Source organism: Saccopteryx bilineata, chromosome 2 (genome assembly GCF_036850765.1).
Source record: "Saccopteryx bilineata isolate mSacBil1 chromosome 2, mSacBil1_pri_phased_curated, whole genome shotgun sequence".
In the NCBI taxonomy this organism is placed as follows: Eukaryota; Metazoa; Chordata; class Mammalia; order Chiroptera; family Emballonuridae; genus Saccopteryx; species Saccopteryx bilineata.
This window is the reverse complement of record NC_089491.1, coordinates 350,771,816-350,785,513: the sequence shown is the minus strand read 5'-3', so window position 1 is coordinate 350,785,513 and position 13,698 is coordinate 350,771,816. Positions and strand designations below refer to the sequence as shown.

At 38.7% G+C, this 13,698-nt stretch overlaps 1 protein-coding gene and 1 non-coding gene across 2 annotated transcripts in view; both read right to left on the bottom strand.

Annotated features, from left to right (window-relative positions):
• The window catches only part of VMP1 (vacuole membrane protein 1), a 147,994-nt gene that overhangs the window by 77,560 nt on the left and 56,736 nt on the right, over positions 1-13,698 (bottom strand). Inside the window, exon 7 of the mRNA XM_066262719.1 lies at positions 4,288-4,419. Within this exon, the coding sequence (XP_066118816.1) occupies positions 4,288-4,419 (132 nt within the window). The remainder of the gene's footprint in view (positions 1-4,287; positions 4,420-13,698) is intronic.
• On the bottom strand, positions 12,903-13,026 carry LOC136327530 (small Cajal body-specific RNA 24). Its single transcript, XR_010729729.1, has one exon. It is a non-coding gene; the product is annotated as a small Cajal body-specific RNA 24 (non-coding RNA).

Genomic DNA, 13,698 nt, shown 5'->3' with positions numbered 1-13,698 from the left:
CCAATAACAAGGAAGCCAGCCACCCCTACACCTTACCTACACACACACAGCTTCCATTCAGCTTTTATGTGCCTCATGCTTACATATAAATGGAAGAAAGTTTCCAACCAGAAGTGGAACAGGCAAAGGAAAAAGCAATGCCTGGAGAAGAGAAAACTTGAAGAAATGAAATACCTTCAAAAAGATAAGATAAACAGTTTCTGGGAAATACAGTGTGTCCCTAAAGTCATGGTGCACTTTTGACTGGTCACAGGAAAGCAACAAAAAATGATAGAAATGTGAAATCTGCACCAAATAAAAGGATGACTCTCCCAGTTTCATACCTATTCAGTGCAGTTCGATGTGGGCTCATGCACAGATTTTTCAGGGCTCCTTAGATAGCTATCCCGTATAGCCTCTACACACTCTTTACTGACTGATGGCCTACCAGAACGGGGTTTCTCCACCAAACTGCCGGTTTCCTTCAACTGCTTATCCCATCGAGTAATGTTATTCTATGTGGTGGCGCTTTGTTATAAACGTGCTGATATTCATGTTGCAGTTTGGTCACGGATTCAAATTTAGCGAGCTATAGAACACATTGAACTTTCCTCTGTACCATCCACATCTCGACTGGCATGGCCGTGGGCTGCTCCGCTGTATACACGGTGTTACGTCATCATCTGTGCATGCGCAAATGCTGCCACATCATCCTACAGAAACTGGGAGGGTTTTCCTTTTATTTGGTGCAGACTTCACATTTCTATTGTCTTCTGTTGCTTTTCTGTGACCGGTCAAAAGTGCACCATGACTTTACGGACACACTGTATAATGCCAACTGCTTTTTGAATATAAATATTTGACAGTAAAAAATATTTTAATATTAGAGTTAGAAGATAAAGTTGAAGAAATCACATACAAAATAAAAGAAGATAAATATTAGGGGCAATATGATAAAAAAATTAAAATGTTTGGTGTTATAATAAAGAGTCTAACATCAAAATAATGAGAATTCTGAAAAGCAAGAGTAGAGACTAAAGAGGATAAAGTGATACAGAAAATAATTATAAGAACAAATGAACTCTTGATTTCCCAAAACTAATGGACTCTAGATTAACATTTACCTGAGTGCCTGGCAGAATATATTTAAAAAACCAACAACAAAAACGTGTATCTCAAATAATGGACCCAAAAGCTCCTGGAGGAAAACAAAGCCTACAAGGCGGGCTCTGCGGGGCACTCGCCCCTTCAACATCAACGCCAGAAGCCTGAGGACGACTGAGCGATCCCTTCCAGATTCTAAGTTAGAAAAGGGATTTCCAGTTTAAAATCCTATATTCAGTTTACTGATTAAGTATGAATGAACAAAACACTACTTTCAGAATTTTCTCATCATTTCTCAGGAAGCTACTGGAGAAGGTGTTCAACCAAACTGAGAGAGTAAATCATGACCGAGTGAGACAAGGATCTAAACCAAGAGACAAGCACCTGTACAGAGGAAGAGAAAACGACGTCCAGCCTGGAGTGGGAGCACAAGGGACTCCAGAGTGAGGATGCCAGGAAAGAAACACACCACCGTAAGGTGATAGTGAGGTGTTTTAAGAGCTAGTAGAAGGGAGAGAAGAGATTGGAGAAACTATGCAAATGAAAAAAAAATCTAAAAAAAAAAATAAAAAATCATAGCTCATTAGTCGACTTAACAGAGAACAATAATTATACTTGTTCTGCACCCAAGACATAGCATAGACTTATTAGACTTACTCTACTTTACACTCCTGATTGTACATGCCAGGGGTGCTCGGGTGACAACAGTCTCGACATATAACGTATCGATTTTAAGACACTCACTCCCCTAAAAACGTAAAAAAATTGAGACGTGACTGTTTCAACTTATGCTGTTAGCGTCGTACTTACAGACTAGGTGGGTGAACTAGTTTGGTTGTGCCCTGTGGAAGAATGCGCAGCATTCTTTTTCTGTGGCTTAGTTGTGTTTTTATGTACTAGACTGATTTTACAACTGTGTTAGGATAGGTAAGCGACTTAGGCTAGGGTGTGTTTCAACGTACACCAAAATTCGAGTAATGGCATTGTTGTAGGAATGGAACAGTGTCATAACCAGAGGACCCCCTGTACATGCAAGAAAGTTTTTAAGATGTTAAGTGACATACATTAATTAGTACCACAAAAGACAGAGGACTCGGTTGTCACAAGTGGGGATACTCAGCCATTTATATCTATGGATGGACATGGTTTCAGTAATTCGAATATACCAGAGATAATGGCATTCTGAGCTCTGGTTCTAGTTCTACTTCTAAGCATGTAAAATTAGGGAAGCAACAATGTCCAGATTTGCAGTTTCCTATAAAATTTGAAGAAGGGTACATTTTCCATACTACCTCAGAGTAAATACAGGGTCGAATTTGATAACGGAATTTAAAAAGCATTAAAAATAATTAAAAGTAGTTTATATTAGAAACAATTTTTAGCCTTAATATAAACATAATGATGTGAGAAAGGCAGAAAATGTTGTTGACAGAAAAAGCAAAGCAGACAGAGGACAATCTAGCTAGCTGTCCATAGCTCTCTCTTTTTTTTATTATGTGGGAGGTGGGGAGATAGAGAGCAGACTCCCGCATGCGCCCCCCACTGGGATTCACCTGGCAAGTATTCTATGGAGTGATGCTCTGCCCATCTGGAGCATTGCTCCGTTGCTCGGCAACTGAGCTACTTCAGCACCTGAGGTGAGGCCATGGTGCCATCCTCAGAGCTTGGGGCCAACTTTGCTCGAACCACTGGAGCCTTGGCTGCAGGAAGGGAAGAGAGGGTGGGTGGGGAAAGAGAGAGAGAGAGAGAGAGAGAGAGAGAAAGGAAGGAGGAGTGGAGAAGCATATGGTCACTTTTCTTGTGTGCCCTGATTGGGAATAGAATCCAGGACTTCCACATGATGGGCCAACGCTCTACCACTGAGCCAACCAGCCAGGGTAGTCCATAGCTCTTTTAAAAAAAAAAATTTTTTTTTTATTATTATTCATTTTAGAGAGGAGAGGGAGAGACAGAGGGAGAGAGAGAGAGAGACAGAGACAGAGAGAGAGAAGGGGGGGAGGAGCTGGAAGCATCAACTCCCATATGTGCCTTGACCAGGCAAGCCCAGGGTTTCGAACCAGCGACCTCAGCATTTCCAGGTCGACGCTTTATCCACTGCGCCACCACAGGTCAGGCCCCATAACTCTTTGATACATTTGCTTTATATTTAGATATTCTATAGTCATATTTAAAAATTTGTTATCAATGAAAAAACTATAACTATTCTTGGTTGATTTCCACTTAATAAAGCTTTTAAAAATGTCTATAATTAAAATATGCCCCGCCTCCATGGTAATGGCGTTTTGGGTCTCAATTTTTACTGGGAAGAAAACTATGAACTCATTCCTCAAAAAAAATGTGTGTGCATACTTATGTGGGCATACATACTTATACACACAACAATAAAACAATTTTTCAAACTTTACAAATGAATCAACAAATCAGGGAAAGGACGTGTATTTTATATATAGTCTTACAAAAATCTTTTATATCCTTTTATTTATGCCTTTGTTGATTTTTGCTGTTATCCCTAATATGGAGATATAGTTAATAATATTCTTAGCAGTTTTCCTGCAAAGACTAAAACACCTATTTCATAACATTAAAATACAGGTTGATATACAGTTTGTACCCAAATGAAAAAGCCTTTTTTCCCTTACTGATAAATGATAATTTTCTCTTAATTGTTCTTTCTTAATTTGGAGTTTCCAAATGATTTCACCTAAACACAGTAAAATATGTTAATGTTTTTTCAAAACATTAACTTGGAAGTTCTACTATTTTGGACTCATAGCCTATTTGTCCCCTTTATTTATTCAGTGGTCTGCTTAGTAAAATAGCAGGTCCTAATATTGGTTCCTTCAACATCATTTCATTATCTGTTGCTTTTGCTTCAAGTCACAGAGGACCTAGTATACTTATATACATAATGGATAAAGAATGTTTCAGCTCCTTAACCTCACTGGCAACATGAATTTACCCTGGTTTCCTGGCAAGGTGCTTTAGCTGAGTCTGAGTTGTCTCAGTGACTCTATATTTCTGTATTCTAAGATCAAGATTATAATCACTATTGTATTTCAGCTTTTCTGAATATTCTATCCCAAACCACATATCATTTTGTTTTTACACTGGCAGTTTTCATCTTCAGAGTAACTACGAACAGTTTCACCTTAATCACAAGCTCTTTAGGGATAATTCTGTTTATTTTTTCTTCACTGTTCTTACCTGTGCAGTCTCTGCATGTTCCAGCATCTCTTCAAATTCCTGATACTCTTCATCGTCTGGTTCAGCACCTGAGAGTCGAGCTGCTCTGGCCATGAAATACGGAGGCAGCTCTCCGATTGCTGTACCGACACCCTATGTGAAAACCAAAATATTCCCATTAGCTTCTGTTCTCAACACAGTGATACTAAACACACCAAATCTATATTTTTCCATTTTACCAAAAGCATATTAAGATGTATGTAGCCCTGGCCGGTTGGCTCAGCGGTAGAGCGTCGGCCTAGCGTGCGGAGGACCCGGGTTCGATTCCCAGCCAGGGCACACAGGAGAAGCGCCCATTTGCTTCTCCACCCCTCCGCCGCGCTTTCCTCTCTGTCTCTCTCTTCCCCTCCCGCAGCCAAGGCTCCATTGGAGCAATGATGGCCCGGGCGCTGGGGATGGCTCTGTGGCCTCTGCCCCAGGCGCTAGAGTGGCTCTGGTCGCAACATGGCAACGCCCAGGATGGGCAGATTATCGCCCCCTGGTGGGCGTGCCGGGTGGATCCCGGTCGGGCGCATGCGGGAGTCTGTCTGACTGTCTCTCCCCGTTTCCAGCTTCAGAAAAATGAAAAAAAAAAAAAAAATGTATGTATTACCCCCAATAAATTCAATAAAAAAGGAAATAAAAGATGTATGTATGTAATAGGGAGAAAAGCATATTAGTACCTAATCACAGGATGTAACTTGAATCCTGGCCCTAATACTGGCCTAAGCAATGCCAGGCAAGATAATACACATAAAACTGTCAGACAATCCCTGGTATGTCGCAGATGCTAAATTAATGCTTGTTCCTAAGCATTTCTACTTACACTCTATTATTTTTTGTCAGATTTTTCCCCTTTTCAAATATTCAAATTTGTAATGAACATTCACTAGTTATAGCTATTAGACAAATATTTTCTAGGAAATCTCCTGGTATTTAGGATATTATTTTAATCCCAACAGAATTTTTTTTGTGTGCAGAGTTAAAACTTTTAACAAATTGTGGTCAGGAAGCCCCTTGCAAACTCAACATTAGGTTGGATAAATGTTCACCACAGGAAAAATGTTTATATTTCTTCAGGAGATTGAATGACTCATGTTTTAGTCTCTTTGTGGATTTTTGTTTTTGAAGAGATTTTTTTTTTTTTTTTTTTTTTTTTACAGGGACAGAGAGAGAGTCAGAGAAAGGGATAGACAGGGACAGACAGACAGGAACAGAGAGAGATGAGAAGCATCAATCATCAGTTTTTCATTGCGACACCTTAGTTGTTCACTGATTGCTTTCTCATATGTGCCTTGACCGTGGGCCTTCAGCAGACCGAGTAACCCCTTGCTCAAGCCAGAGACCTTGGGCTCAAGCTGGTGAGCTTTTGCTCAAACCAGATGAGCCCGTGCTAAAGCTGGTGACCTCGGGGTCTCGAATCTGGGTCCTCCGCATCCCAGTCTGACGCTCTACCCACTGTGCCACCGCCTAGTCAAGCGAGAATTTTTTTTTCAATCAACTTAGGATATAAGGATGAAAACAAAGATAAAAGAACCAGAAACTTGGTTTGAACTTATATGGCTCAAATACAACACAGGTAATAGTGATAAGAGGCATACAATCTCTAGGAAAGTTCTCAAGTTTGAGCCATCCTTCTCTGCCTTGAGTCACAGTGAATGAAAAAGGCAGTTGCTGGTTTTCACAAGTAACTTTAGGTTTTCCTGTTTGCTCTGTCCTATGGCTCTGCCTGAAAATGCCTTGATCCTGGCCTGTGGTGGCGCAGTGGATAAAGCGTCAACCTGGAAACACTGAGGTTGCCGGTTCGGAACCCTGGGCTTGCCTGGTTGGGGCAAATGTGGGAGTTGATGCTCTCTCTCCCTCCCCTCTCTATAAATAATGAATAAATAAAATCTAAAAAAAAAAAAAAATCCCCAAGAAACATTATCAATTTAAACATTCTGTGTTCACAGTGCTATATTCCAGTGTGTGGAATCAATCATCTCCAAGTGAAACTACATTCCCCATATGTGAAACAAAGAGTTCTGAAACAAGAATAAGGTTATAGTTAGAGGGTGAAGAGACATATATAGAGAAGGATATAGGAGTAAAACACAAATCATACGTGGCTAAATGAGAAAACTTAATGTTAGCCAACTTTGGAGGGTGTTAGAAGACCAACTTACTATTTTAAAAACTGGTAAACAAAGAGAAAGATAAATTATTTATTCTGTCTTACCTATATGAAATATATCTCAGGATAATCAATTGGTGATAAAGAGAAGTTTCTCTTTACAAAAGTACTATTTCAGCCAATAACTTAAGAAAAAAATGATATGATTGGAATGCCCCCATTTTATAACTCCTAATAAAATAATGAACTTCTGTAAGATTGGTGCCAATATCACACACAAAAAAGACAACTGGCCTGACGAGGTGGTGGCACAGTGGATAGAGCACTGACCTAGGACACTGAGGAACCAGGTTTGAAACCCGAAGGTTGCTGGCTTGAACACATGATCACCACTTTGAATATGGGACCATTATCATGATCCCAAAGTTGCTGGCTTGAACCCAAAGGTTGCTGGCTTAAGCCCAAGGTCGCTAGCTTGCACCCAAAGGTTGCTAGCTTAAGCCCAAAGTCACTGGCTCAGCTGGATTCCCCCCCCCAGAAGCTATCAATGAACAACTAAAATTGTTGCACATTTGGGCCCTGGCTGGTTGGCTCAACGGTGGGGCACTGGCCTGGTATGTGGAAGTCCTGGGTTCGGTTCCCGGTCAGGGCACACAAGGAGAAGTGTCCATCTGCTTCTCCACCTTTCCTTCCTCTCTATCTCTCTCTTCCCCTCCCACAGCCAAGGCTCCATTGGAGCAAAGTTGCTGAGTGCTGAGGACAGCTCTATGACCTCCACCTCAGGGGCTAGAATGTCTCCACCGCAAAGAAGCAAATCCCCAGATGGGCAGAACATTGCCCCCTGGTGGGCATGCTGGGTGGATCCCAGTCAGGCGCATGTGGGAGTCTGACTGTCTACCGGCTTCTAACTTCGGAAAAATACCAAAAAAAAAAAAAGTGTCGCAAATTTGAGTTGATGCTTCTCATCTCTCTCCCTTCCTGTCTCTCTCTCAAAAAATAAAAAAAAGAAAAGACAACCATATACTATTGCATCTCATGATAGACGTATACTTTTGTTAAAAAGAATTTTTTTTCAAGCTTTTCAATCTAACTATCAACTCACAGGAGATATAAGGAACATAGAAACATTTAAACTACACCAACTAGAACAAAATCAGTAAAATCCATGCTGTGGGAAACTATACTTGATAAATAATCGTTTCAATAACAAATAAATTTGGAAAAAGAAACAAATAAATACAACCAAAAAGCTGTAAACATGAACTGGTTAACTGACTCGAAGAGACTATTCCTAATCTCTTTTAGGTGTGATGTTTTTAAAGTCCTAAGGTTGATATATTTACATATGAAATGTGGTATCTTGGATATACTTCAAAATAATTGAGAGCAGAGCAAAGAGGGGTATACAAGATCAAACAGTATTAGCTGAGAGTTAATATTAGCTGGATAACAATATATTGAATTAATTTTGTAATTCTTTATACTTAATTTTCCCCCATAACAAAGAGTAGGAATAAAAGTTAATTTCAACACTTTATTTAAAACATGAACTTCTCTTAAAAACTGTTAAGTCAAATGTTCAGTAGTTATGAAAGTAATCATATGATTCAAACTCATGACAAGTTTCCTTAAAGTTAAAAAGGAAGTAATAATGGATTAAAATGAACTGAAGAGCTACATAATGTCTTATATTTAATTGACCACACTTCTTATATTTTAAGTCTGCTCATGTTTTCCCATTTAGCAAAGAACAAGAATGGTGATCACAAGTCAGCATTCTATTTTTTATCCAAATACATAAAAAAGAAATATAGTCATCCAAGCAGGTCCCCCAAAACACATCATATTTCAGGCACAGAAGTTTATTTAGCCAGTTATCTCAAATTAGATGCTGAAGTACCATAATTTCAAGATTCTTACAAAATAATTTTTTTAATTCTTACACAATAAAAAGAAAAAACAACAACAAAAAAGTGAAAACACTCAAAACTGTCAGCCTTGGTTTAATTAAGGGGAAAAAAATGACTGGCTTCCTTACTGCAAGAGAATAGACAAGTGGTATTTAGTCAAGCAATAATGCAGAAAGTTCTTTTAAAAACATATCAATTTATTACCCTGAAGTCCCTGCTTCTTGCACTGAAGATTTTAATATGCACAAAATATGCAAAATCAAGAAAGACACATAGTATCTTCCTGGAGTGTTCATTTTACTCAATGATGTTTTGGAGGAGAAAAGGTCTGAATTTTTGTGCTTTTATAGTTTTGTCAAGTGGATTCACAAGCAACTAAGCAGCATCTTGCTTTTCTATATAGGGAATCATAAGTTTAATAGTGAAAATCTGAAGAGTAGAAATTTTTATACATAAATGCAGTCTACTGGAAAACTATGGTAGTTTTATGTTATCAGTGGACTAATAATCTTTAAAAACAAAATTATCTTCCTATTAAATATGCCAGCTACAAACATGAATTGGAGGTTAAAAATCTAAGTTTGGAAGGTAAGTTTAAAACTACTGAGACATTCAGGGCTCTTATAGCAATGTTTAAAAAACAATTACACCCAATCTAATAAAATTATCAGGTTGTTTTACAAATAAAAAAGAAACTTTGCTTCTCGTTTTCCTTGAGGTCAATTGTAAAACAGCCTTAGAAGGAATGAGGTTCACATTACGACACGGATGAAACTTGAAAACATTATGCTAAGTGAAATAAGCCAGATACAGAAAGACAGATAAGGTGTGAGTCCATTTGGACAGGGTATCTAACAAGGCAAATTCATAGACAGAAAGTAGAACAGAGGTTACCAAGGGCTGAAGAGAGGAGGGAATGAGGAGTTATTGTTTAAAGGATACAGAGTTTCTGTTTGGGATGACAAAATATGTTGTGAAAGTTGATATTGGTGATGATTATATAACATCATGAATGTATTTAATGCCAGAAAGTTGTGTACTTAGAAATGATTAAACGGGTAAACTTTACATTATGAATATTTTACTATAATAGAACCCCCCCAAAACAAAACCATGAATTTTACAAATAAATGCCCTTAAAAGGTGACGCTCTCTATCTGAAAGTCATCACACAATGCCCTTCTCCCTGTCCTGCTGTCACTCCCTCCACATCACTTTACTCCTTATTTTCCTTAGACCTTAGCTGAACCACAGACAAGGGTACATTTTTGTATTATAGAGTTCACTGCACTTACAACATTTTGTTTAAATATTTAGTTATATATAATTTTTCCATGATACTTATACATACATTTTCCCATGATAATTATTCCCCTCACTAGAATGTAAAGCTCCATGAGGGTAGAGACCGTAACTGCTACTCATTCTGACTCTCCAGGACTTTGATATGTAATAACTAATATTGGAACTCTGAATGAAAAGAAAATTCATGAAGCCTTGCTATGGTGATATAGTCAAATTGTGGAAGATCAAAAAAAATGCAAACTGAAAAATGGTGACCTACTGATCAATAATATGAAAAAATTAATTTTAACATGCTTCAAAGATCTATATGAACAAGATGAAACTGATGTTGACCTTGGTCTTTTATCTTATAACTGGAAGAACTATGTATTTTGATGATTTCAGACTCAATATATTTATAATGATAGTGAAGTCTGCAAAGATATTTTAATTTACAAAGTACAAATTAAATAAAAATGTTACAGAAGTTATCAGTTTTTAATCAAGCAAGACCTTATAAAAAACATAATGGATTAATTTATGAAAGGATAAACTATATGAATCAAGTCCAACATACTATATCACATTTCTCAACCTCAGTAGTACTGACTTTTTTTGAGTGAGTCCCATTTGACCATTTAAAATATAAAACTCAGTGGCGCCCTGGCCGGTTGGCTCAGTGGTACAGCATCAGCCTGGCGTGCAGGAGTCCCGGGTCCGATTCCTGGCCAGGGCACACAGGAGAAGCGCCCATCTGTTTCTCCACCCCTCCCCCTCTCCTTCCTCTCTGTCTCTCTCTTACCCTTCCGCAGCCGAGGCTCCATTGGAGCAAAGTTGGCCCAGCCGCTGAGGATGGCTCTGTGGCCTCTGCCTCAGTTGCTAGAATGGCTCTGGTTGCAACAGAGCGACACCCCCTGGTGGGCGTGCCGGGTGGATCCCAGTAGGGCACATGCGGGAGTCTGACTGCCTCCCCTTTTCCAACTTCAGGAAAATACAAAAACAAAAAACAAAAACAAAAAAAACTCAGTGGCATTAACTGCATTCACAATGTTGTTCAAGATCCAATGTTTTTCATCACCCAAATGGAAACTCTGTATCTATTACACATTAACTTCTCATTTCCCACACCTATGCTCAACTCTAATTTACTTTTTGTCTCTATGAGTCTGACTCTTCTAGATAGTTCACACAGTTTACATTAGTGTTTCTATGTTTGGCCTATTTCACTTAAAAATGTTTTCACAAAGTTTACTATACTGTTTCATGTATTAGAACTTCATTCCTTCTATGACTAGTAACATCACATTATATGTATATACATTTGTCTGTTTAGAGACATGTCAGGTGTTTCTACATTTCTGATGATATGAATAATGCTGCTGAAGAGCAAGGTACACACATCTGGACTTACACTGGAATCCCAGTTTTCAGTTCTTTTGGGTATTTATGTAGGAGTGAAATTAGAGGAGAGTCATAAGGTAATTCTATGTTTAAGGGGTTTTTTTTTAATGTTATTTTTATTGACTTTTAGAGAGAAGGGAGAGAAAAGGAGAGAGACAGAAACATCTGTTCCTGCATGTGCCCTGACCGGGGATTAAACCAGCAACCTCTGTGCTTAGGGACGATGCTCTAACCCAGTGGTCCCCAACCTTTTTTGGGCCACAGACCGGTTTAATGTCAGAAAATATTTTCATGGATCGGCCCTTAGGGTGGGACGGAAAAATGTATCACGTGACCGAGACAAGCGTCAAGAGTGAGTCTTAGAGGGATGTAACAGGGAATCTGGTTATTTTTAAAAAATGAAACATCGTTCAGACTTAAATATAAATAAAACGGAAATAATGTAAGTTATTTATTCTTTCTCTGCGGACCAGTACCAAATGGCCCACGGACCGGTACCGGTCCGCAGCCTGGGGCTTGGGGACCACTGCTCTAACCAACTGAACTATCTGGCCAGAGCTATGTTTAAGTTTTTGAGAAACCACAGCAGCTGTCACTTTACATTCTCTCCAGCAATCTACAAAGTTTCTAATTTCTCCATATCCTTACCAATACTTGTTATTTTCCTTTAAAAAACAAAACAAAACATCCACCCAAAAGTGCGTAAAGGGGTATTTCCTTACAGTTTTGATTTTCATTTCCTAATGATTAATGATGTTGAGAATCTTTTTTGTGGGCTACTGTGCCATTTGTACAGCGTCTCTGGGGAGATGTCTACACAAGTCCTTTGCCCAATTTTGGTTGGGTTGTGTTTTTGTTGTTGAGTTATAAGAAATCTTTTTTTAAAAAGATTTTATTTATTGGTTTTTATGGAGAGAGGAGCTGGAGGTGACAGAAAGTAGTTGCTTCACTCTAGCTGTTCACTGGTTGCTTGTCATATATGTGCCTTGACCAGGCGAGCCCAGGGTTTCAACCAGCGACCTCAGCGTTCTAACTTGGTGCTCTATCCACTGTGCCTCCACAGGCCAGGCTGAGTTATAGGAATTCTTTAAATATTATGGTTACTAAACCCTTCTCAGGTATATGATCTATAAACATTTTCTCCCATTCGGAGGGTTGTCTTTTCACTGTCTTGATAGTGCCCTTGGATGCACAAGGTTTTAATGTTAGTGAAGTTTAATCAATTTTTTCCTTTCGTTGCCTACCCTTTTGGTGTTACACTTACAAAACGATTGCCAAATTCTACATCATGCAGATTTTTCTCTATATTTTCATCTAAGAGTTTTATAGTTTCAGCTCTTAAGTTTATGCATATGATGCATTTTGAGTTCATTTTTGTATATGGTCCAACTTCATTTTTTTTCATGTAGATATACAGTTATCCCAGCACCCTTTGTTGAAATGACTGTCCTTGTAAATGTTGAGAACAATGGAAACAAACTTAAACATAACTTAATATGTGCTACATTTTTTTTTTTGGCATGTCAGTAGTGGAAGGATCCACCTTTTTTTTTTTTTTTTTTTTTTTTTTTTTACACAGAGACAGAGAGAGTCAGAGAGAGGGATAGACAGGGACAGACAGACAGGAAGGGAGAGAGATGAGAAGCATCAATTATTAGTTTTTCATTGCGCGTTGCAACACCTTAGTTGTTCATTGATTGCTTTCTCATATGTGCCTTGACTGTGGGCCTTCAACAAACAAAATAACCCCTTGCTGGAGCCAGCGACCTTGGGTTCACGCTGGTGGGCTTTTTGCTCAAACCAGATGAGCCCGCGCTCAAGCTGGTGACCTCGGGGTCTCGAACCTGGGTCTTCTGCATCCCAGTCCGACACTATCCACTGCGCCACCGCCTGGTCAGGCGGATCCACCCTTTTTACTTACAAAGGGTGAACAGAATGCTACTATATTTCTCTAGGACATTTACAAAGAGGTTTCTTCACCTTAGGAAGAAACCGAACAAAAGTAAACGTCCACTTGTGCTACATTTTTTCCATGACTAACAACAGTTATCAAAGAAGGAAATATGAAGTACAAACAAGCATTCAGCCAATTAGTATTTATTGATGTTCTAGTATCATGTGCAAAGTCTAATGCTGACTGCTGTAGGGGTCATACATTTAAGGTACAGTTTGTATTCTTTAGGAGCTTAACATTTATTTTGGGGAAGTAAGCCACTACACCAGCCATGTTGATTAATTTATGGTATGCATGAAGCCAGGCCACATAAGTGCTTCAGATGACGCGCACTAGGGGAGGCAGTTTCTACTGCCAGTTGGGATGGAAGTTTTTCTTTATTGGCATTGGTGTTAATCTAGCTACATAAATCAATTTTTAAAGAACAAAGAGAGAAATAAAACACCAAAGTCTATATACATAGCCCCTTTCCAGCATGTTCCAAGTATCTCCTGTTATTTAAATGAAAATTTTTCATCAAAAGACTAATGTGGTCAAATCTGAAAAACATATGCAACTAGTACAATGAATCCGTTTCCAGTGTTTATAAAAGAGTAACAGGAAACATGACAGTTTTTCCTGTCTTTCATATTGAACAAGTTCAATGTATGGCATTTCCCTTATAATTTTTTTAAAACCCAACATAATTGCTAACAATTAAATGTCTTTGAAAACTGCTTCTTCTGCGGGCA